Source organism: Scyliorhinus torazame, chromosome 3 (genome assembly GCF_047496885.1).
Source record: "Scyliorhinus torazame isolate Kashiwa2021f chromosome 3, sScyTor2.1, whole genome shotgun sequence".
Taxonomy (NCBI): Eukaryota; Metazoa; Chordata; class Chondrichthyes; order Carcharhiniformes; family Scyliorhinidae; genus Scyliorhinus; species Scyliorhinus torazame.
In genome coordinates this window covers 222,482,964-222,509,046 of record NC_092709.1, presented here as the reverse complement: position 1 = coordinate 222,509,046, position 26,083 = coordinate 222,482,964, and the positions used below count along the sequence as shown (strand labels likewise).

The following is a 26,083-nucleotide window of genomic DNA, read 5'->3' as shown; positions in this document are numbered from 1 at the left end:
GGTGGCATCAGATATTAAAGGCAATGTTGAGGGCTTATTGTCACGATTATCCAGAGGATTGGGATAAAGGAATTCCATTCGTACTGTTTGCAATTAGGGATGCACCTAATGAGTCAACTGAATTCAGTCCTTTTGAACTAATTTTTGGTCATGAGGTAAGAGGACCACTTAAATTGATGAAGGAAAAACTGGTGAGTGAGAAATCGGAAATTACATTATTGGATTACGTGTCAAATTCCCAAGTTCCCAGGTTCAATTCCCCGCTGGGTCACTGTCTGTGTGAAGTCTTCACGTTCTCCCCGTGTGTGCGTGGGTTTACTCCGGGTGCTCCGGTTTCCTCCCACAGTCCAAAGATGTGCAGGTTAGGTGGATTGGCCATGCTAAATTGTCCTTAGTGTCCAAAAGTGCCCTTAGTGTTGGTTGAATGGGGTTACTGGGTTATGGGGATAAGGTGGTGTGGGCTTGGGTAGGGTGCTCTTTCCAAGAGTCGGTGCAGACTCAATGGGCCGAATGGCCTCCTTCTGCACTGTAAATTCTATGAAATTCTATAAAATTTTAGGGAATGATTAAATAGAGCAGGTGAATTGGCTAGGCAACATTTAAAAGTTGCACAAAATGAGATAAACATAGAATTTTGATCTTTAATCATAGAATTTACAGTGCAGAAGGAGGCCATTCGGCCCATCGAGGCTGCACCGGCTCTTGGAAAGAGCACCCTACCCAAGGTCAACACCTCCACCCTATCCCCATAACCCAGTAACCCCACCCAACACTAAGGGCAATTTTGGACACTAAGGGCAATTTATCACAGCCAATCCACCTAACCTGCACATCTTTGGACTGTGGGAGGAAACCGGAGCACCCGGAGAAAACCCACGCACACACGGGGAGGATGTGCAGACTCCGCACAGACAGTGACCCAAGCCGGAATTGAACCTGGGACCCTGGTGCTGTGAAGCAATTGTGCTATCCACAATGCTACCGTGCTGCCGAGTAGCGGACAAGAAACCCAAAGTTTGTAGTTTTGACAATGGAGATAAAGTTTTAGTATTGTTACCAGTGGTAGGTGAACCTTTAAAAGTGAAGTTTGTGGACCTTATCAGATTGAAAGGAACTTAAGTGAGGTGAATTATGTGGCAAAAACACCAGATAGAAGGAAGACTCACCGAGTGTGTGATGTGAATATGGTTAAAAGGTACTTTGAAAGGGAAGGAGAGAAAAAGGAGGAGGCTTTAATGATTCTAACTCAGTGACAAACCAAATCCAGATGACTGTGAATTCGACATACCTCAAATTACATTAGAATACGAGGATGTTCTTAAAAATTGGGATAAATTGTTGAGTTAGCTTCCAGAGGAAAAACAAACTGACCTGAAAGAGTTATTAATATCACATGGGCAAGTTTGTAGAGATAAATTGGGAAGTACGAAAATGGTTATACATGATGTAGATGTGGGAAATGCTGTTCCAATCAAACAACATCCATACAGACTTACCCCTTTAAAATTGGCACAGGTTAACAAAGAGATTGAGAGTATGCTTAAAATGGCGTAATTGAAGTGGGTTGCAGCCAATGGAGCTCACCCACAATGATGGTACCTAAACCAGATGGTACCCAATGGTTGTGTGTGGACTATCAGAAAGGTTAATGCAGTTAGAAGAACGGACTCTTATCCTATCCCACGTTTGGAGGATTGCATTGAGAAAGTGGAACAATCAATTTTTATTTCCAAACTGGATGTACTTAAAGGTTATTGGTAGGTATCTTTATCCGAAAGGGCGAAGGAGATTTCAGCTTTTGTGACTCCAGATGGTATACACCAATTCAAAGTTATGCCATTTGGCATGAAAAACGCCCCAGCCACATTTCAATGGTTCACTAACAAAGTTGTTTCAGGATTACCCAATTATGCGGTGTACATCGACGATCTGGTAATTTTCAGCCAGACATGGAAAGAACATTTAAAACATCTGATGGAGTTATTCTATCGACTTCAGGAGGCGGATTTGGTGATAAACTTCGCCAAAAGTGAATTTGGAAAAGCCCAAGTCTCTTTCCTTGGCCATACAATCGGACAGGGTCATATGGTCACATGGGATGTGAAATCAACAGTTATTGAGGAGTTTCCGCTACCCCCAAGACGAAGGGAAATAATGCAATTTCATGGCATGAGTGGATTTGATCATACATTTGTGAAAAGTTTTTGTAGCGTGGTTGCTCCACTGATAGACTTGCTGAAGAAACGTCGAAAATTTCAGTGGACAGCGGATTTTCAACAGGCATTTGACAGCCTGAAAGCTCTGATAACCAATGCTCCTGTGTTGGAGAATTACAAGGGACTCTGTGATCAGATTGAACTAAAGTATCTTTAACAAGAAATGCCGAGGCGTAGAGAAATGGATGGATCATGCAGAGACCTTCTTGTTCAATCGAGAAGGATTCCAGTTGGAGGAAGAAGAAAAACAAATGGACTGTATTGTTATACCTGTTTGCGTGTGTTGTTTTTTTAAACAAAAAAGTATATTTACTGTGTGCAATTCTTAAAGGATAGTGAAAAGGTGAAAAATGAAACCATCTTGAAGTTGATGGTTTATTTTTTTTTCTTGGAGTGAGGTGTCATGTGAGAGTACCTTTAAGAAATGGGTGTTTATAAATGGGTGTATATATAAATATCTGTAGTGAGAGTACCTTTTAGAAATGGGTGTTTATAAATGGGTGTGTATATAAATATCTGTAGTGAGTGTACCTTTAAGAAATGGGTGATTATTACTGCAGTGATGTCAGAGAGTGGGTAGAACTGGGCTGTCTGTCAGCTTTTTACTTTCGCTTTAGACGTTTTGCTGCAGGGTGGGTTTGGTTTCATTTTAGTTTTGGAGAAGCTGCAATCACAGCAGGATGTGTGTGAATCTCTTCAAGCTTATGACTGTCCATTTGCTGATTTCAACGTGGTACCTGTTCTCAGTAGTGAAGTTAAGCCTGATGTCTTTCTGTTAAATGGCGTTTTGTGCAATGTAATAAAGGTTGTGGGTCAGGTGAACTCCATGATACACTTTGGGGTTCTCTAAATCCTGGCTCATAACACTGAAACTAAAATCACATTAGACAAAGCGATCGAGATAACTCAGGTGACGGAGAGCGTCGAAAAAGGCACAGCTGAACTCCAAAGCATGCTGGAAGGAGAAGTGAATCAGTTTTAGGGTGGTGTGGCTGCAAGGCACACGGCAGCATCAACAGGCATAGTAAGCAACCAGATATGATCCTCAGGACTGGATCGAAGTCAGAGAACCGGGAAAAGAATGAGTCATCAGCCTAAGATAGAGGTGATTGCTATCGATGTGGGAGAGACCATCACCAGGAAACATGCCGGTGTTGTGAGTTTGTCTGTTTTCGTTGTAACCAAAGCGGCCATAACCAGGCTTTTTGCCACGTGAGGCAGAGTACGTTGATGCAAAAACAAACAGCAGCAGTAGCAGCAATCCGCGAGACCACTGAGCCAAGTGAAGAAGAGCCCTGAGGAGGAGCACAAGATATATCATATGAATGTTGTCAAAGTAAGAAAGACAGCTCCAATCAAACTAATTCTGCAAGTGAATGGAAGTCCTTCGAAAATGGAAATCGATGCAGGGGCATCGGTTACAGTTGTGGGGGAGCAGACGTTTGATTATATTCGAGAAGGCGATCAGACCCTGAATTTGGGTAGCACGGTAGCCAAGCTCTCAATCTATATGGAGGAAACACTGTGGGGGACCATCAGTACACCAGGAGCTTATAAAGACCATGAAGCCCAGCTGCCTTTGATTGTCGTTGAGGGGCACAGAAGCATGTCGACCACGTTAGGAGCTGGGGGGCGATAAAACCCATTCCAAGTCAAACGTGTTCAATGAGTGCCTGGCACTCCTGTGGCCATTCCAGAGTGGAGGGAGCCAGGAATTTCGAAGTCAGTCCCACCAGGATTCCAGTTGGGAGCTGGCGAGGTGAGCAGACTTGCAGAAGGGGTAGAGTCACCTAAATCATTGTCTTCTGCAGACAACAAGATTACATTGGAGATGGTGGAGCCAGTTGGGGGACTAAGGAGGTTTGCGGGGACTTGAAGATCCTGGACAGACTGACTCTGTGATGAACTCTTATCCCTTATGTCTCTTGACCTTCCATATCTTGCTTTGAGAAACGTAATGAGGGACTTAAGGGGGAGGGATGTGGTAGTGCGGCCTCTTGGCTTGAGGCCAATCATGCGAACCCTGGCCAAAACAAAGAAAGTGTGGAAACTGGGAGCAGGGGCCCAGGTCGTATGGACCCAGGGACTGGAGAGTCAAAACTTATTCAGTGTTGCTCTTTGCCTGTATATTGTTGCCTTTGCCCACTGTTAATGAACTCCTTTGTTGTTGCTGGAAGTCTCCAGTGACTTGTCCCAAGCCACCACAGGAAAAATATCCTCTCAGCATCTACCCTCGGTGAGAGGGGAAGAAGGGGAGGTGGAAAGGAGGAGAGCAGGAGAGGGAACTGTATTCAATCAGCGGTGTCATGATATTCAAACACACACATCATGATAGACACACCAACAGACAAATCAGAACACACAACACCACAACCAATGACAGAAAGATATAAAAGCACAGACACGACCCCCGGTGGTCAGTATTAGCTGCAGAGGCGGACCAGGACACATCTGCCACCAAACACACTCAGGGAGACAGCACGTGCAGAGTATCCAGAACGAACTGTATTATAAGAGTTAAAATAAAATAGAGTTGTACCACATACAACTGTGTTGGCTCATCTGTGCACCAGAGCACCCAACACCACATGGTACAGGAGTGGATCGATACCTGCCGGCATACCTCAGTGTACAGAGACAACCAGCAGTGCCCAGGCAAAATGTTAGAGCTCCCGGTTCCGCAGCCGCTCCAGTGCTACGGCGATCTCCGCGAAAACTGGCGGCGATTCCGGCAATGGTTCGAATTGTTCCTGGTGGCAGCTGAACTCCAAGACCTGGATGATAGCGAAAAAATTGAATTTCTCCTCACCATCGCCGGTGCAAGGGCAAGAGAAATATTCACAAGGTTCAGGTTCTTCAGGAGGCAGCAAAGGTACGATTACCAGGCAGTCCTGGACAAATTCTCCAAGTACTGTGAAGAAAACGCAATCCAATCGGCAAGTAAAGGTAAGAAAAGCTGCAGTACTCACCTCGTGGCTGGGATCCCGGAGCCCGAATTCCCAGAGGCCGAAATCCCGGGCCTGAGAGAGGGCTGGGTCGAGGTCGGCGGCCATCTTGCTAAAGGTATCACGCTAGCACAGTTGCGCGAGCAGTGCGCAGAACCGGAAGTTTCGTTTGCGCATGCGCGAGATGCTGCGCGTGCGCAGTCAAGAAAACGGCCATCGGTAAAGGAACAGCGATCTGAGCATGCGCAGTCGCTTCCTACGTGCTGCATACCGAGTGTCAGGATGTCAGAGGCCCCAGACTGCACCAATTTAAAGGGGAAATGTCCCAAATCCAATTTAAAAGGGAAACGTCCCAAATCAAAAAAACAAAAATCTGTTAAAGCTGTAAAACAACCTTCCCTCACCTGGAATGACAGCACATTGCCGCAAATTGACCCAGGAGATGAATTTGACCTCCGAAGAACCCTCCGACAAGCAGTTACCTACGCACAAGCCGATGATTCCGACCTCGAATACTTCGATGACGATCTTTACAGTGTTTCCGGACCTCGCGAGCCCAATGATAGCTCCGTGGTCCTATACGACTATGACTCGGACGAACCTTTCGTGTTGCACATTGGCGGCCCCCACATTGAATCCGACACAGATGCGGATTCATTTTTCGGATTTGATGATCTTCAATCCAGCAGATATGACGTTCCAACTTATCAGTACCGGATGATGCTGCAGCCTGACATTAACAGACAGGGAGCGGTGCAAGCACACGGAGAGCGCCCTGCTGCCACACAGAGCGTGGTCCACGTCCCGCTCAACGTTCCCGACTCTATGAAAGAAGACATGCAAGACTCCAGAGCGCAGTCCTCGCATGAACCAGAAGTGACTCCAGTGTCACAAATCTCCACAGCTGAACCGGCTTGAGGACCAGCCCATTCTTGAGGCGGTCACCCATTAGACTGGACTTATAACGCTGTTCATACGTTCAAAAAGTCAAACACTTCTGTATTATAACCTGTTGTTGTTTATTGTTCCAGATATCGTCTGACCGGACCAATGTTCAAGTTTTTTTTTTTCTCTCGCATCCAAGTTTTGTTATGGTACAACCTTGTTAGTGCGACGCACCCGACATCGCCCCATGTAAATAGTTACGTCATATACACACGCTGTACACAACACACACACACACTCTTAGATGCACTCACGACACAATTATATTTATAACCACGTAGGCACATATCTTTGTAAAAAGGGGGGATGTCATGATATTCAAACACACACATCATGATAGACACACCAACAGACAAATCAGAACACACAACACCACAACCAATGACAGAAAGATATAAAAGCACAGACACGACCCCCGGTGGTCAGTATTAGCTGCAGAGGCGGACCAGGACACATCTGCCACCAAACACACTCAGGGAGACAGCACGTGCAGAGTATCCAGAACGAACTGTATTATAAGAGTTAAAATAAAATAGAGTTGTACCACATACAACTGTGTTGGCTCATCTGTGCACCAGAGCACCCAACACCACAAGCGGTGGGTGAGGGAGGGGGATAGTTAATTAATTAATAATCTTTATTGTCACAAGTAGGCTTACATTGCAATGAGGTTACTGTGAAAAGACCCTAGTCGTCACATTCCGGCACCTGTTCGGGTACACAGAGGGAGAACTCAGAATGTCCAAATTACCTAATAGCACGTCTTTCAGGACTTGCGGGAGCACCCGGAGGAAACCCACGCAGACACGGGGGGAACGTGCAGACTCCGCACAGACAATGACCCAAGCCGGAAATCGAACATGGGTCCCTGGTGCTGTGAAGCCATAGTGCTAACCACTATGCTATCTTGCTGCTGAGTCAGGGGTCAGAGGCAAATGCATGGGGGTGGCCTTCAGTGTTCCTCCCCTCCTCTGGTCCACTGATCAGGCATTGAGTGCCTTTGAATGAGGGACATCCTTGGGAACACACAATGGGCTTGCTTTTCGGGCACCTCGCATGATGACTCCTCCACCTGAGGCTAATTGAATACCAATAGTGGTGAGGTGAGGCCCTTAAGTTTACATTAATTGCCCATTGAAAGGCCTCAATTGGGAAGTGGCTGGAAAGCAGTGGGGTCTCCACATTATACCATCTCAACCAATTCAATGTCCAGTTCCCCCCCAACAACCTTCAAACTCACCTCGTGGGAGGGTGAATGGGGAGTATGAAATTCCACCTCCTGAGTGTAAGAGCATTGTAAGACAAAATGTTTGTGGTAAATGTGGGTATGAGCTGTTTATGATTATTTTGCCATTACAATTAGAAGGTGAAATGTCATTGGTGCAATACTTCAGGAGACCTTAGTTCAGGAGATCAGGATGTATAATTGGTTTGGGAGGAGATGAGGAATAGTAGGGGGAAAAGTCACTAATAGGAGTGGTCTACAGGCCCTCTAACAGTAAGCACAATGTCGGGCAGGGTACATGAAGCAATGTGAAGGCTTTTGATAAAGTGTTGCTCTTATTAGCCTTAGTTTTATTAGCTCTAATTCTGTCACCTTTGCTCACAAGTCGCCAGGTATCTTTCTGATACCGCCACGTGGTTCAAGCTCAAGTAATGATTAATAATACAGCACACCGCTTAGTAAATGTTAAATCAACGATCATTTATTATATACAGCAACAAATACTTATACAATAATCCTACTTCTAGACTATTACCTACCACTAAAGGCCAATACTTAACTTTGGTGATGGCCCACCAGGTCAGGGAAACGAATGGTCTATCGAATTGGGTCTGGCCTGCGGGATTCAAAAAGGCTGGTACGGGTCGATAGTCTGGAACACCTATCTGGTAGTGATCGCTGGAGTAAGACTTACTTGTTCTTTCGTCGAAGGGTCTCGAAGGTTGCGAGTAGGAGAAGAAGGGTCGATCTGAACTTGGCCCCTGCTTTTATAGTTCCTAGAGGCTTCCCGCCTCTCGGGGCGGACCTTGACCCTGGTCCCAAGTGATTGGACTTGGTCCCAATCACTGGGTTCGATATGCTCCAATAATGGGGCGAGTCCTTGATCGGGGGGTGGTCGTCCACCTTTCTTTGTCTCAGCCACTGCTGGCGCCGAGAGGTCTGGATCGGCTTTCAATTGCTAATTTGTAGCAATTGTTCCTGGATATAGCCGATTAAACTGCAGATGGCTGGGTGAATGTGCTGCTAATGGTTGCAGGTATTGGTCTGGGCCGACTTCCCCAGAGCCGAATACACTGTTCTGCCTGCAGCTGTCCGTTTGAGTCCTGTTGGCTGATTTTCCCATCAGCCTCTTTCGTTCGCCATTTAAAATCGGGGTTTGGCCATTTTACTCGGGAATCAGCCATTTTAGGTGGCTACAAAAGGGACGGCAATAATCAGGGGTGACTTTACATATAAACTGGAAATATCAGATTGGCAGCAATAATCTGGATGAAGAGTTCATAGAGTGCTTTAAAGAAAGTTTTTTTTACAACAGCACGTTCTGGAACCAACCAGAGAGCAGGCTATATTGGACTATAATAATGATCTTTATTGTCACAAGTCGGCTTACATTAACGCTGCAATTAATTTTCCATGAAAAGCCCCTAGTCGCCACATTCCGGCGCCTGTTCGGGTACACGGACGGAGAATTCAGAATGTCCAAATTACCTAACAGCTCGTCTTTCTGGACTTGTGGGAGGAAACCGGAGCACACGGGGGAAATCCATGCAGACACAGGGAGAACATGCAGACCCAAGCCGGGAATCGAACCTGGGACCCTGACGCTGTGAAGCAACCATGCTAATCACTGTGCTACTGTGCAATGTGATCGGACTAATTAATGACCTCAAAGTAAAGGCACCCCTAGGTAGCAGCAACCACAATATGATTATATTTTCCATCCAGTTTGAAAGGGAGAAGAGTGGGTTTAAGACTAATATTTTGACCTTAAATAAGGGTAACAATGTGGGCATGAAAATTGAGCTGGCTGAAGTGAACTGGGACACTAGGCTAGGGATCAATAGAGAAGCAGTGGCAGACATTTAACAGGAGATTTCAGAATGCTCATAATAAATATATTCTTACTATATTGTAAATTCCTAAGGGGAGGACCCACCTTCCATGTTTAACTGAAGAAGTTAGGAAAGTATCAAACTTAAGAAAAAAGCATACAACTGTGACAGGCTGAGTGGCAGATTAGATTAGTCAGACCATAAAGAATGGCAGAGAATGACTAAAAGATTAATCAGGAGAATGAAATTATAGTGCGAGAGGAAGCTAGCTAGAAATGTAGAAATGGGTAGCAAGAGTTTCCACAGGTATTTAAACGGGAAAAGAGTAAGTATTTGGTCCTTTAGAGAGTGTCAATGGGGATTTGATGGTAGATAATAAGGAAATGCTGAATGAAATGATTCTGTTTTCACTATAGACCATAAGACATAGGAGCGGAAGTAAGGCCATTCGGCCCATCGAGTCCACTCCACCATTCAATCATGGCTGATTTCAACTCCATTTACCCGCTCTCTCTCCATAGCCCTTAATTCCTCGAGAAATCAAGAATTTATCAACTTCTGTCTTAAAGACACTCAACGTCCCGGCCTCCACCGCCCTCTGTGGCAATGAATTCCACAGACCCACCACTCTCTGGCTGAAGAAATGTCTCCTCATCTCTGTTCTAAAGTGACTCCCTTTTATTCTAAGGCTGTGCCCCCGGGTCCTAGTCTCCCCTGCTAATGGAAACAACTTCCCTACATCCACCCTATCTAAGCCATTCATTATCTTGTATGTTTCTATTAGATCTCCCCTCAACCTCCTAAACTCCAATGAATATAATCCCAGGATCCTCAGACGTTCATCGTATGTCAGGCCTACCATTCCTGGGATCATCCGTGTGAATCTCCGCTGGACCCGCTCCAGTGCCAGTATGTCCTTCCTGAGGTGTGGGGCCCAAAATTGCTCACAGTATTCTAAATGGGGCCTAACTAATGCTTTATAAAGCTTCAGAAGTACATCCTTGCTTTTATATTCCAAGCCTCTTGAGATGAATGGCAACATTGCATTTGCTTTCTTAATTACGGACTCAACCTGCAAGTTTACCTTTAGAGAATCCTGGACTAGGACTCCCAAGTCCCTTTGCACTTTGCACAGAGGATAGGAATCACATTCCAATAATAGCTGTAATTGGGATATGGAAGGAAAGGGGAACTTTCTGACTGAACAAACTGATGGAGTTGTGGGCTGACAAGTCTCTGGGTCCTGATGGACTTCATCCTAGGGTTATAATAAGGGTCGCTAATGAGGTAGTAAATAAGCTGGTGTTAATTTTCCGAAATTCGCTGGAAAGGTTCCATCAGACTGGAAAGTAGCAAATATAATCCCTTGTTATGGGCCAGGGTTTAGAGAACCCCAAAGTGTATCATTGAGTTCACTTGACCCACAACTTTTAATAGATTGTGGTATGGGGAGCACACGACCCACTCTACAGGTGTGGTACAGCAGAAATCGAAAAGTAATTTTTTAATGTTTATTCTATGAACTCAAGTTAACCTTTTTAAAACATACAGTGAATGTGTTAGCAACCATTAATTCAAATACAACCCTCAAAGAATACAACACTAAGTAATCCTTTAAGCTTTCCTTTTAACCTCCAGAAGACTTAAATCACCTTTTACCAGAAGCACATCAGGTTAAAGTCACTACTGTTATTAATTTTAAATCACTAGGATCGATTTGCAGTCTTTAAATTACAGAGAGAGATTCATACACCTTCTGGCTGTGACTGCAGCTATCCAGCTCTGAAAACGAAACTAAAACACATCCTGCAGCAAACAGCCTAAAACAAAAGTAAAAAGCTGACAGACAGCCCAGGTCCACTCACACTCTGACATCACTGATAAACACCCATTTCTTCAAGGTACATTTCTTAAACAGCCATTTCTTAAAGGTACTCTCACAGGACACCCTCTATTCAACAAGAGAGGGAGGCAGAAACCAGGAATCAATGGGCCACTTAGCTTGCTGTCTGTTATGGGGAAGGCAATAGAATCAATCATTAAGGAGGTTCTCACAGGACACTTGCAGAAATGGTAATTGGGAAGAGTCAGCATGTTTTTGTTTTTAACCAATTTATTGGATTCTTTAAAGGAATGACTTACGCTATGGATAAAGTGTAGCCTGTAGACGGATTTCCAGAAGGCATTTTATGAGGTGTCACATCAAAGGTTATTGTGGAAAATAAAAGTTCATAGCATGTTGGTAACATATTTTCTTTGGCAGAAGGTTGGCTGGCTGGCAGAAAACAGGTACGCATAAATGTATATTTTTCTGATTGGCAGGATGTGACAAGTGGAGTCTGTGCTGGGGCTACAACTTTTTCCTATTTATATCAATTATTTAGATGAGGGAAGTGAAGGCATGGTATCTAAATTTGCAGATGAAGATAAGTAGGAAAGATAGGTAGGAAAGTAGGAACGTAGAAGAGGAGATAAGGAGGTTGCAGATGGATATAGATAGTTTGCAGGAGAGGGCAAAAATCTGGCAGATGGAGTGTAATGTGAGAAAATGTGAAGTTGGTCACTTTTGCAGGAAGAATAAAACAGTATTCCTTAAATAGAAAATGGCTGCAGAATTCTGAGATGCAGAGGGATCTTGGTGTTCGAGTGCATGAATCACAAAGCATTAGTATACAGGTATAGCAAGTAATGAAGAAAGCTAATGGAATACTATTCTTTATTATGAGAGGAATTGACATAGAAGTAAGGATATTATGCTTCAGTTGTAGAGATCATTGGTGCGACCACATCTCGAATACTATGTACAGTTTTGGTTCCGCTATTTAAAGAAGGATGCAACGTATTGGAGGTGATTGGGAAGACATTTATGAGATTGATACCTGGAATAAACGGATTTTCTTATGAGGAAAAGGTTAGATAAACCAGGCTTTGTTTTCATTGGAGTTTTGAAGAGTGAGCGGTGATTTGATTGAATTATATAATCCTGTACGTCATTGACAAGGTGGATATGAAAAGAATGTTTCCTCTAGTGGTGAATCCAGAATGGGCACTGTTTTAAAATTAGGGCTCACCCTTTTAGGAAAGAGATGAGGAGAATTTTTATCCCAGAGGGTTGTGCAACTTTGGAACTCTCACCCTCAGAAGGCTTTGGCTAGGCAAGGGAAACAGAGGTTATCACGGGTAGCTAGGAATGTTGAATTTGAAATATAAGCTGATCAGCTATGATCTTATTGAATAGTGGAGCAGGCTCAAAGGGCCAAATGTCCGACTTCTGCTCCTATTTCATATGTTCGTAAGTCGCCACCCAAATTTGTGCTGAGTACTTTTTCCTCGATTTCTTGTGTTCTAGCTGTGAGGAAAACAAAGGTAGTTTTAAGGGATCTATATTTTCACTGGTAAATGTTAGAAATAAGGTGTAGATTTAGTTGTGTTTAATTTAATATTTCTTTGCCTGTGTGGGGGTTGGTTAAGTTGCAACTGTGTTTCTATTGTGCTTAGAGAGGGCTGTGGCATGAAGACGTAATGGTAGTAGTAGCAGCATTGCTTAGCAACAGGAGGCCACCTTCCGTTGTTCTTAATTTTAACTGGAAGACAGAGCAGTTGTAGATATGTAGAGAGTGAGAAGACAGCTTTCACAGCTCTTCAAAAGCAGTTAGTTTAGAAGGCTACAGAGGGAACATCTCTTTGAAGGCACAGTGGTTAGCAGTGCTGTCTAACAGCACCTTGAACTCGGATTCAGTTCTGGCCTTCCTCCCACAGTCCAAAGATGTGCAGGTTAAATGGATTGGCCATGCCAAAATTGCCCCATGGTGTTGAAAGATATTCAGGTTAAGTGGGGTTATGGGGTTACAGGGATAGGACATGGGCCTAGATAGGTTGCTCTTTCAGAGGGTCAGTGCAGACTGGATGGGCCAAATGGCCTGCTTTAAAAAAAATTTTTTATGGGATGTGGCCGTTGCTGGTTAGGCCAGCATTTATTGCCCATCCGTACTTGCCCATCAGAAGGTGGTGGTGAGTTGCCTTCTTGATCCGCTGCCGTCCTTGAGATGTAGGTACACCCACTGTGCTGTTAGGGGGGAGTTCCAGGATGTTGCCCCAGTGACAGTGAAGGAACGGCGATCTATTTCCAAGTCAGGTGGTGAGTGACTTGGAAGGGAATCTCCAGATGGTGAGGCTCCCAGGTATCTGCTGCTCTTGTCCTTCTAGATGGTAGTGGTCGTGGGTTTGGAAGATGCTGTCTAAGGAACGTTGGTGAGTTACTACAGTGCATCTTATAGATGGTCCATACGGCTGCCACTGTTCGTCGGTGGTGGAGGGATTGAATGTTTGTGGAAGGAGGAGCAATCAAACCGGCTGCTTTGTCCTGGATGGTGTCGAGCTTCTTGAGTGTTGTTGGAGCTGCACTCATCCAGGCAAGTGAAGAGTCCATTCCACTCCTGACTTGTGCCATGTAGATGGTGGACAGGCTTTTGACGGTCAGATGAATTACTCACCATAGGAATCTGAGCCTTTGATCTTCCCTGGTTGACAGCTTCAGATTTCTAGCTGTAAACATAACCAACAATCTGTCCTGGTCCACCCAAGTCGACGCTGCGACCAACAAAGCGCATCAGCACCTATACTTTCTCAGGAAATTAAGGAAATTCGGCATGTCCACATTAACTCTTACCAATTTTTACAGATGCACCATAGAAAGCATCCTATCTGGCTATATCATAGCCTGATATGGCAACTGCTTGGTCCAAGATCGTAAGAAACTACAGAGAGTCATGAACACACGCAAACCTGTCCCCAGTCATTGACTCCACCTACACCTCCTGCTGCCTTGGGAAAGTGGGCAGCATAATCAAAGACCCCTCCCACCCGGATTATTCTCTTTTCCTACCTCTTCCATCGGGCAGAAGATACAAAAGTCTGAGAACATGCACCAACAGTTCAAAAACAGCTTCTTCCCAGCTGCTGCCAGACTCCTAAACGACCCTCTTATAGACTGAACTGTTCTCTCTACACACCTTCTCTACTTTTGTAGCACTACACTCTGTATGCTTCACCCAATGTTTATATCTATGTATTTACATTGTGTATTTAACGTATGTCCTATGTTTTTCATGTATGGAACCATCTGCCTGGACTGTACGCAGAACAATACTTTCACTCTATCTTGGTACACGTGTCAATAAATCTAAATCTAAATCTAGGACAGGTAGAAGCAATAAATCTATTTTCCAAGGGAAAGCCCATGATGGATCACCCCTTGCAATGTCGGCAAGCAGTTGGACAACTATTACAGTTTTCTCTTACCTCATCTGTCTGACATTTCCTCCCAGCAACTGCGATCTCGGACCCTGCGGACCCCAACACATGAACCCGGCCATCGCCTCATCCGCGCCGGACCCCAGAGATGTCATCCACTTACCGGCCTTCACCCCATCCACGCCGGATCGTGGTCTGGACATCCACCGACCTGTGAAGACAAACCGCAGCCCGACAGTGACCCGGAGCGCTCGACCGCGCAGACCCACCTACCGATGCAGGAACCGCAAGCAAGGCAACAAATCCTCCATCCACACACCGACCAGAGTGAATAGCCTCATTGGACACAACTATTCCCTTAACACTGCATACTCTCACCGTCTCCCAGGCTCGAAAAGAAGCAGTCACTCCAGGAAGCGTGGAAAACGTGCAGGCCTGCAGTGAGAGTGAAACAATGCGGCCCCAAAGCCCCTCTGCCTAGCTTACTCCAGTTAATGTCCAATCTCCAGAAAACAAGTTAGACGAACTTAAAGCCAGACTCACTTTTCAAAGAGAACTAAGGGACTGCTGTGTGCTCTGTTTCACGGAGACATGACTCACTCCTGCTTCACCGGACTGTGCCCTACAACCAGTGGGTTCTCAATCCACCGAATGGACCGTACGGCGGCCTCAGGCAAAGCAAGGGGAGGTGGGGTCTGCCTCCTAATCAACACCTCCTGGTGCCTAGATGTAGCAACACTGGCAAGTTTCTGCTTCCCGGACCTGGAATACCTGACGCTAAAATGCCGCCCCTTCTACCTTCCGCGGGAGTTCAGCTCTGTTATCCTGACGGCAGTTTACACCCCACCCCATGCAAACGTAAAAATCGCACTGGACGAAATATTCACCATCACAAATAGCCTTGAAACGAAACATCCCGAGGCCTTGTTCATTGTAGCTGGGGACTTCAAGGAGGCAAAGCTCAAGAGGGTACTACCAAGTTACCACCAACACGTCACCTGTTCCACCAGAGGCCCAAACATTCTGGATCACTGCTACACAAATATCAACCATGTCTACCGCTCTATCACCCGCCCATACTTTGGCAAATCTGACCACAAGGCTGTGCTCCTGCTCCCGGCTTATAAGCAAAATCTGAAAGCAGGAGAATCCGTCTAAGAAAGTCGTGCATTGTTGGTCTGAGGAATCGGATGATCTCCTACAGGACTGCTTAGAGTCAGTGGACAGGTCAGTATTTAAAAACTCTGCGCCAGCCTGACCGAGTACGCCACTACAGTAACTGATTTCATTAGTAAGTGTGTAGAAGACTGTGTGCCAAAGAAGTAAATCCGCGCGTTTCCCAACCGGAAACCCTGGATGAACAGGGATGTCCACTGCTTGCTGAAGTCTAGGTCTGAGGCGTTCAAGTCAGGTGACCCTGACCTCTATAAGAAAGCCAGATTTGATCTAAAGAAATCCATCAAAGATGCCAAAAGACAGTACCGGACCAAGCTCGAGTCCCAGGCTAGCCACACGGATCCCCGCCGACTATGGCAAGGTCTGCAAGACATAACAGGCTACAAGATGAAAGTATGTAAAATCGTCACCTCCAGCGCACCCCTCCGTGATGAGCTCAACGCATTCTATGCCCGCTTTGAACAAGAGGTCAGCGAGAGCGAGCCCTCCACCCCAGAAGCCAGGGATGAACTTGTATCTGAGATCACCACTGCAGACGTCAGAGCAGCCTTCTCGAAGGTCAACCCATGGGATGGGGTACCCGGACGAGCACTCAGGTCTTGCGCGGATCAGCTGGCGGGGGTATTCGCAGACATCTTCAACCTCTCTCTACAACAATCCGAGGTCCCTATCTGCTTCAAGAAGACGACCATAATCCCTGTACCAAAGAAAAGTCAAGCAGCGTGCCTTAATGACTATCGTCCAGTGGCTCTGACAGCCACCATGCATTGAAAGGTTAGTCATGGCACGAATCAACTCCAGCCTCCCAGATTGCCTTGATCCACTACAGTTTGCCTACCGCTGCAACAGGTCCACAGCAGACGCCATCTCCATGGCCCTGCACTCTACCCTGGAACACCTAGATAACAAAGACACCTATGTCAGACTCCTATGTATCGACTACAGCTCAGCCTTCAACACCATCATTCCTACGAAACTCAACTCCAAACTCTGTGGCCTTGGCCTTGGCTCCTCCCTCTGTGACTGGATCCTGAACTTTCTAACCCACAGATCTCAATCAGTAAGGATAGGCAACAACACCTCCTCCACGATCATCCTCAACACCGGTGCCCCACAAGGCTGTGTCCTCAGCCCCCTACTATACTCCTTATACACCTATGACTGTGTGGCCAAATTCCCCTCCAACTCGATTTTCAAATTTGCTGATGACACCACCGTAGTGGGTCGGATTTCGAACAATGACGAGACAGAGTACAGGAATGAGATAGAGAATCTGGTGAACTGGTGTGACGACAATAGTCTCTCCCTCAGTGTCAACAAAACAAAGGAGATTATCATCGACTTTAGGAAGCGTAGTGGAGAACATGCCCTTGTCTACATCAATGGGAACGAAGTAGAAAGGGTTGAGAGCTTCAAGTTTTTAGGTGTACAGATCACCAACAGCCTGTCCTCGGCCCCCCCATGCTGACACTATAGTTAAGAAAGCCCACCAACAACTCTACTTTCTCAGAAGACTGAGGAAATTTGGCATGTCAGCTACAACCCTCACCAACTTTTACAGATGCACCATAGAAAGCATTCTTTCTGGTTGTATCACAGCTTGGTATGGAGCCTGCTCTACCCAAGACCGCAGGAAACTACAAAAGGTCGTGAATGTAGCCCAGTCCATCACGCAAACCAGCCTCCCATCCATTGACTCTATCTATAATTCCCGCTGCCTCAGAAAGGCAGCCAGCATAATTAAGGACCCCACGCACCCCGAACATACCCTCTTCCACCTCCTTCCGTCAGGAAAAAGATACCAAAGTTTGAGGTCACATACCAACCGACTCAAGAACAGTTTCTTCCCTACTGCGATCAGACTTTTGAATGGACCTACCTCGTATTAAGTTGATCCTTTCTCTACACCTTGCTTTAACTGTAACATTATATTCTGCAGTCTCTCCTTCCTTCCCTATGTACAGTATGCGTTGTCTGTATAGCATGCAAGAATCAATACTTTTCACTGTATACTAATACATGTGACAATAATAAATCAAATTTAAAAAAACGTCCATCCAGGTTCTGCTTCAGAGTAAGAACTCCTTACTGGGCTTTGTTTGAAAGCATGACCAAGTTGAGGAACTCATGCAGGGCCCACTTCCTCATCACTATTGTTTCTGGGGGTGGCAGACTTGGTTCCAGCTAGCACCCCCCCCCTGCTCACCCCCCCCCCCCCCCCCCCCCCCCCACACACACACACACACCTCTCTGTGCAATGGACTCGGGAGGGATAATTTAGGGACAGCTCTGAAATTCAGAGCCCCAGCCCACAATTAAAATGATGTCCTTATGAGGATACGATGGAGGCTTCACCCAGTAAGACTGTCCAGGAGATATGCTCATGCCTGCGACACGGCACGTCTCGGTAATATTGAAAGAATTTTGTTCAATCAGAGATAATGAAAGTTGCAGATTGCAGGAAGTCTCAAATAGATCTGCTCACAAAAAGTACAGAATCAATAGAGATCTGCCTCTTTTCAGTTGCCGAGATTATTTTTCAACTATAGACATCTTGTTTATTGCAATCTTTGTGACTGTCGCAGTCCTAATGCATTGTTTCTCTGTATTTGGGATCTTGCACTATTTTACTTTTCTGGCATTGTTATAATTCAATTTTTGTTCACAGATTGCCCATCCAATGTTCATAATAACCGATCATTTGAAGGAGAGATCCTGGATGTCAAAGAAGCTGACAGTTATACAGAATGTCAAAAACTTTGTACAGACCATAGCCGTTGCCAATTTTTTACCTACAAAGAGACATGCGACCAGGAACCGTATGATCGCTTTATTTTACTTTTTAATTGTCAAATTGTAAGTATTGAAAGTTGCTGATGATTTTTGCCTGATTTAGGTGCAGTTGCTCTTTGCAAATGTCCAGAACTGGTTTACCATCCAGAATCACTAAATCTATTGGGGAAATCTCTGGCTTTTCTCGGAGACTGTGTACTTCAAAGGAAGGTAAGTATTTAATATGATCAGCATTTTGTGCACTCCTTTGACTTCTCTCACACTATGCATATCATACTTGAAATTCTGTGCACTTACAGTTAAGGAACCTCTAAAGCATTGAGAATGTGAATTATTTTTCACTGAAAGGAGGACATTTTTAAATAATATTTTTTACACACATTCTGTCTTTTGCGCCTCCTTTGTTTCAGGTAAAGTTTTCACATACTACGTACCTTGTTAACAAACAAATAGTTGAGTTTGACACTAAACCAGTGTAAAACAGAGATTATCCTTTTTACCGCTTTCACAATCACAGAATCACACAATAATACAATGCAGAAGAGGACCTTCGGCCCATCGAGTCGAACCCAATGCATGAAAAACACCTCACCTGTCTACGTAATCCCATTTACCAGCACTTGACCCATAGCCTTGAATGTGTTATGTCGTGCCATGTGCTCATCCAGGTACTTTTTAAATGATGTGAAGCAACCTGCCTCTACCACCCTTCCAGGCAGTGCATTCCAGACCGTCACCACCCTCTGGGTAAAATTCCCTCCAAACCACCTGCCTCTCAGCTTAAAGAATCTACAATGACTACTTCAATACCTTTAATGCAGGATACATGAGTTAGTGCAGTTGGGCTAAGAGCAGTAGTAATTAAGATTCCTATCTACTGTTGGGTGGTTAGTAGCATTCAGGGCACTGTAGTTCCTTCTTATGTTTCTCACACATTATAGCTTTGCTTTTGACTTTGCTTATCAGCAATAGTTTCCTGTTGTTGGTTAATAATCCCAGATAAGATAACTCTTAGATGATGAATGCCATGAAGAGGAGGGGTTCTATCATACTCCAATATTTGGAGCTATTACTACTGTTAGTTCCATTTTTAAAAAATTGATTGTCACTGGCACTCATGTCAAGGGGCTCAAATTTCATCAGGGTTTAAGATGTATTCCTGGAACATAAGTCTTCTGGGGCTGTGGCAGAGAAGAAGGGCAAGTAGGCAGAAACTGGAAAGACTTGTATAGGCTTCAAATTTTGGGCACAGCTCCTGCTGGCAGGAAGACTGAGCCATCTCCAGACCCAGGCCTTACTCCCATGCTATTTTCAGGTACCCGCCTGTGTAAGAATAAGTGTGCCAATGTGGTTGACTCTTACCTGATCTCAGAATCTTTCTATTTCTATCTATATCTCTCTTTGTTGGGATTTACATCTGGACCTGCCTACCCAGCCAATGTTCTCAGTTTATTGACTAGTTGATGTCTCTATCTGTTTATTTCTGTCCGTTTATTTCTCTCTATCTGTATCTGGGGTGCAAAAAATAATGCGCAATAAATACCAACCTTGCCAGCTACATTTGCATCCCAATAATTAGTTAAACGCCTCAGAACCTTTCTGTTATCTTAGTCGATCTCTAATGGCTTATTGTACACAGGAGTAAAGGCCAGGTGAAGTGGATTTGAAGGTAGGAGAATATTGAATCAGTTTGTACAGACATAATTCACACTCCATTTAAAAAAAATACATTTTGTTCAAATGATCTAGAATACCTTGAAGGGGAGGTGTGACATAGTGCTTTTGCCATTAGACTAGTTCTCCAGAAACCCTGTGCGCGATATGTGAGCCCAGGTTCAAATCTCATCATGGCAGATGTAAAATTGAACTTCAATAAAAATCTGGAATTACAAGTCTAACGATGACCATGTTGATTGTTGTAAAAACCCATCTGGTTCACTAATATACTGTAGGGAAGGAAATGTGCCATCCTTACCTAGCCTACATGTGACTCCAGATCCATAGAAATGTGGTTCACTCAAATGCTCTCTGAAATGGAGGGCAGTTAGGGATGGGCAATAAATGCTAGCCCAGCCCACCGATGCCCACATCCCGTAAATGGATTTAAAAAAAATATTATTTTTAGTTCAATAGCAAAACACATAGCTGTTTGGGAAATGGACAAGTTGATTGGAGCTTATGTGTTTCGCTGCAGCACCCACTGAGGAGCTGGGAGAGATGCTGTAATGTCATCACTGATGAGTGGTAGTAATTGTAGCGTGACCTGTTTACATAGGCATTTTCTATTATAAATGTGGACTTAGAAATTTTAAATGAAAAATTGATAGGAAGTTTACAGAGATAGGGAAATATTGATATATTACTGAGTAATGTTAGTTATCAAAGCATGTCAATAATAGAATGTTTGGATTATTTTCAGTTTGTGGGCAAGCAAATCACATGAATCTCAGGGTTTTTGGTGGAAATTTTTCATTTCCTGGTGAATGGCCTTGGCAAGTATCTATCTATTTTGCCAAATGGAATAAATTCAGCCATTCCTGCGGTGGATCCATTATTGCCAGTCATTGGATTATCACTGCTGCTCACTGCTTTCAAAGGTATGAGCTTTGCCGCAAGAAATGAAAGTCTTCACAATGTCCAGTTATATGTCTTAATCGCAGCACATTTCTATTTCCCACAAGAGACATATTTGCTGTCTGTCTCTCTGATAATATTAATTTGATGTTGGTTTTGTTGCTGAGTCTTAATTGAATTAGTCTGAAAGTAGCCAAATTCATGTCATCCATTCTCCTCCTTGTTATATTTATATGGGATGAATTTCTTCTGTGTGCATTTACATTTATTTTTCTCATGTCCTTTTTTGTACTTTCTCTCTATCCTAGTACTGCCAAAACCTACCTGTGTCCCATTCCAGTCTCCTTCAAGATTTCACTATCTGCACTGCCTTGTGTTTTGTAACACTGGGTATAGCAGACTACTTTCATATAACCTTGATTCATTATCAACAATGCTTCAGGGAGATCGTCTAGTATACAAATAGAGAATTGGGCTCAATTGTTTGCAAATTGGAAAGGCTCCGTACCTTAGCCAAAATTCCACTCGTGAACCTGATTCCAGAAGTCCTGCCTCCAAATCCGGCACCCTCCATTTCTGTTGGGGGTGGGAGAAATGGGCTTGGGATGTATTTCACACATTGGTGGTTCACAGAGGTTGCAGCACAAACAAAAATACATCTGCCTTCAAACAGAAACAATTTTGGGTGTTCAAACTTCTGAAACAAGACTTGTGGGCTTTATAAATTTAATTGAAGTCTAAACCTGCTGGAGTTATTTGGAGACGTCAGTTACTACTTTGGTAGGAGTCAGGTACTGTTTGGGAGAATACAGGTACCCTTTGGGAGAGGTAAGGGGCGGCTCGCGCTTGGCGTGGGGGCAGAGAATTACACAAAATAGGCTCCCACGCCGGCACCCGCCAATCGCGCGCGCCATCGACCCTGCGCCAGTCGGGGGCCGTTGAAAGTGGCCCCCACGGCGATTCTCCGCGCTCAACAGGCCGAGTGCCTGCCGTGTTCCGCCGGCGTGGTTCACCTCGGCGTTCTGGCTGTGGGGGCCGTCCTGATGGGGGGGGTGGGGGGGGATCCGACTTTGGGGATGACCCCCACTGTGTACAGTGGCTACCGATCGGCGGGTGTGCTCATTCCGGGGGGGGAGGGGCCTATGTTCCTCTGCGCTGAGCCCCTGTAGGGTGCCACCAAAGTCCGGAGTGATTTCCGCCCGTTTTCCGGCGGGCGTGTGGACTTAGTCCCCAGAAGGGAGAATCCCGCCCAGGGTTCCTCTTTGAGATTGTTAAGAATTGGCATGAATGTGGTAAAAGGTGGATAAGTTCTATGGAACTGTCGAGCTGTCAAGTCATTTAAATCCTTTAAATTTAAAAAAAAACAAAAGCCACCGTACAGTTGAAAAAAGTAATCTGTGCTTGCAATTTCAATAGATGTTCATATAAACTTGAGGGTTATCATTATAGTATTATTTCTGCTTTGTGGCTTCCACAACCTATCATTATCACGTGGGTGCCTGTAAATTCACAGGTAAATTGATAGCTCAAAACGGCTACAACGAGATTAACTGCCTTTGATGTGTGACTATAAGTACAAATATTTGGTTTTAAAGAGGGTTATGCACTTGAAGGAATTTAAATATATTGCATAGGCTTTTAGCAGTTTCTTTTTATATATTGTGATGACTGTAATAGAAACGTGTAATTTTATTTTATCTGAGCATGACTTCTAAAGTCTGACCATGGTGCATAATGAGGGAGTCGACATGAAGAGTAAAAAGGAAAAGAGTGGTGGGTGAGAGGACATCTGTTGGCATGACTTGGCATTAAATTAGCATAGGTGCTAAAAAGGCCTATGGCATTGAGAGAAAGGTTATGAAATGGTATTAAGTTGATATAGGGGCTATAAAAACATGGTGTGTGGAAGGGTATAGATTGGCATGGAAGGATAAGGGGCCATGCGACTGGATGAGGACATGATGTAGCATGAATTGGCATAAATGACGCAAGTGAAGTGTGGGGTGTGAGGGCTCTTTTTGAGAAATTCACCTATTGCCATTCCACCGCCTTCGGCCTGTAGTTCTGCATGTCATTCTTTTTCAGATAATAATCCAATTCTATCTTGAATGTCTCAATTAACCATGTTTCCATAACACTAGGGCATTGCATTCCAGATTCTAACCACTCAATTCATTAAAACATTTCTCTTCACGTCTCCATTGCTCCTTTTGCCAATTACCTAAAAATCAGAAAAATCATTGTAACTGTTCTATTGAATTATATTGCAGGATGTACTCATCAGGTCTGGTAGCACCTGAGGAGAGTGAAACAGAGATAATGGGCAAGATTTTCTGGTCCAGCCCAAATAAAAGGATCATTTTATGTTATTGTCGACATTTTGATGACAGCAGGGTGGTCCTCTGCCACGTGGGGGGGCTGCCAACCAAATTGAGGTGGACTCTCTATAGCAGCCTAGGAGGGAAGGGCTCACAGACCAAACAAGCGGCTGTTGGCAAGGAAGGTAATCATGACCACAATGATCTCAGCATAGTGACTTCTAATTATTTTTCTTCTTGCTTGGCCCACCTCCTGAGTTCTGTTGCATTCTTCAGCAGCGAGCACCTGTCCCGGGGGCGCAGGTAAGGCTGCCATCCCTGTGATTGGGTCAGCAGCATCAGGAATCTGTTTCCCTTCCTTAATTGGATGATGGGCCTACAGGAGGCCAGTTAGGAGGCTGCCTGTGGTAAAAGTGCTGAGTAGGTCCCATTCTGGTAAGTGCGAGATGACGATTCGGTGTTTAGCCCAAAGCTGGAGTTCTGAAACCTACTTGTGCGATTCAGCCCATTAACTCTGTTTCCTCTCTCTGCCAATTCCCCCCCACGTACTGAGTATTTCCATCATTTGCTTTTATTTCAAATTTCTAGTGTACGTTTTGCTTTTGTTATAATACACAAGAATTGATATGACACATTTGATTGTGGTGTATTATTTTAATTTGTTGCTATGTTATAATGTGGGCATTTAACAGGAACGATGATCTCAGCAACTGGAAGGTATATGCTGGTATAACAAAGTTATCAGATATTACAAACACAACCTTGTTCTACAAAATTGAAAAGGTGATTATCCATGAGGAATACAATGATGTGACTGAAGGTTATGATATTGCTCTACTAAAGCTTGAACAAGTTATCCCCTTTCATGGTAAGTGTACTATCTAACTTCAAAGCAGAGTTGATATTCACCCCACTTAATATTCACCCCATGACATTCGATACAAGGAGACTGCCCAAAATTCAAGTCTAACTGATCCAAAAATATTTGTTTACAACCTGATTTTATCAAAAAATATTAAAATCATGGAAGTCATAAAATAACTTTATTAACATTATGAAAGGCAATGTGTAGAGCAACACAAACTACTTTCAGTTTCAGTAAATATTTACAATTCACATTTATAAGATGTCTTCAACACAGAAACAATATCTCAGATTTCTGGACAATTACAGCCAGTACATGAACTATTTCTGGAGTGATCTCTTTTCGAACCCTAGGATTTAGGCCAGCAGGTCCTGGGGTTTTGTAAACTTTTATTCACCTAGGTTTCTCCAATACATTTCCCTCCTGATATTAATTACCTTGGGCAGGATTCTCCGTTGCCCCACGGCGAAATTGTAATCGGCGATCGGGCACAGAATGGGCTCTGACTCCTAAATCGGGCCCGGCGCTGGTTTGAAGGCAGTCAGCCATGCTCCGCCCCCTCTGAAATGGCATCATTGCTTCATGCGCTGCGCGCCGTTGCAATGGCGTTGGCGCGTCATCGACGGGCTCGCCTGTGATGCTCCGCCCCCGATGGGACGGGTTCAGGATCGCAGGGGACAAGTGTGATCTCAGCAGTCTGGAATCCGGCGTGGTGGCTGTGGACTGTGTCCGGCGCCGTCACACTCGGCTGGGATCCTTGCTGCTGGCCAGGGGGGCTTCTGCAAGGGCTGTGGGGGACTGGTGGGGGGGGTGGCCAGCGGGTGGCCTGTGGGGTTGCGGGTCGGATCCACGCACGGCCGATGCCATGTTGTACGGCGTGACTGCTACAGGTCATCACCGTGCGCATGCGCAGCCAGGGTCCCTGCCATTCTCCAGGCCGTATTCGGCACGGGAACCGGGAGTTTCACCCTGTTCTACTGTTAGCCCCTCACCGGTACCGGAATAGGTGTGGGTTTGGTGGCGATTTTTGCATTGTAAAATGCACGCAAATTCTCCATTCGAGCCGACACTCAGCTGCTGAAATGGAGAATTCAGCCCCTTAGCTGTGATCAACTCACCACATTGCACCCGACAGGGAGCGCGGCGCGTCTGGTAGATCCCGGTAGTAGCTTTCTAGCAGCCACAATGCCTCACTGGATCTACCCAAGTCTTGTGAGGCGGCACAACCCGAATCCCGCCTACAATGAGAGGGACCAGGCCGTATGTGCTCAAGTAGGTTTTAAACTTACTTAAGCGTACTTATCCGGGGCCAACCAGCCTTCCTAGGGAGAGTTCAACCGAGCGCCACACAGACGTGGACGAGGCAGAGCGGCACACGGTGGGATCTCACAAGCCATTAGAGAGCGTGGGGTGGTTAGGGATACGGCAGGGTGGCCTCCTGGCCCTCCCCCTGAAATGTGGGCACATTGGCACTGCCCAGCTGGCACCTTGGCACTGGCAACCTGGCACTGCCAAGATGCCCGTGTGATATTGCCAAGCTGTCAGAAGCACTGCCAGTATGGTAGGGTGGCAGTGCAAGGGTCAGAGACGAGGGGGCATTGCCTATTAAAGTAGAATGGGGGGGGTGTATGGTGGGTGGGAGAAGGCAAGGAGGTAAAAAGGGGTGGGGCATCTGGGAGGTTGGGAGGGGGTAACTGAACAAAGAGCAAAGAAATGTACAGCACAGGAACAGGCCCTTCGGCCCTCCAAGCCCGTGCCGACCATGCTGCCCGACTAAACTACAATCTTCTACACTTCCTGGGTCCGTATCCCTCTATTCCCATCCTATTCATGTATTTGTCAAGATGCCCCTTAAATGTCACTATCGTCCCTACTTCCACCACCACCTCCGGTAGCGAGTTCCAGGCACCCACTACCCTCTGTGTAAAAAACTTGCCTCGT

At 45.2% G+C, this 26,083-nt stretch overlaps 1 protein-coding gene across 1 annotated transcript in view; it reads left to right on the top strand.

The window, feature by feature from the left end:
• LOC140408952 (uncharacterized) overlaps positions 1-26,083 on the top strand; it is a 241,605-nt gene that overhangs the window by 206,175 nt on the left and 9,347 nt on the right. Inside the window, exons 33-36 of the mRNA XM_072496904.1 lie at positions 18,261-18,411; positions 18,489-18,595; positions 20,805-20,982; positions 23,970-24,145. Of these exons, the coding sequence (XP_072353005.1) occupies positions 18,261-18,411; positions 18,489-18,595; positions 20,805-20,982; positions 23,970-24,145 (612 nt within the window). The remainder of the gene's footprint in view (positions 1-18,260; positions 18,412-18,488; positions 18,596-20,804; positions 20,983-23,969; positions 24,146-26,083) is intronic.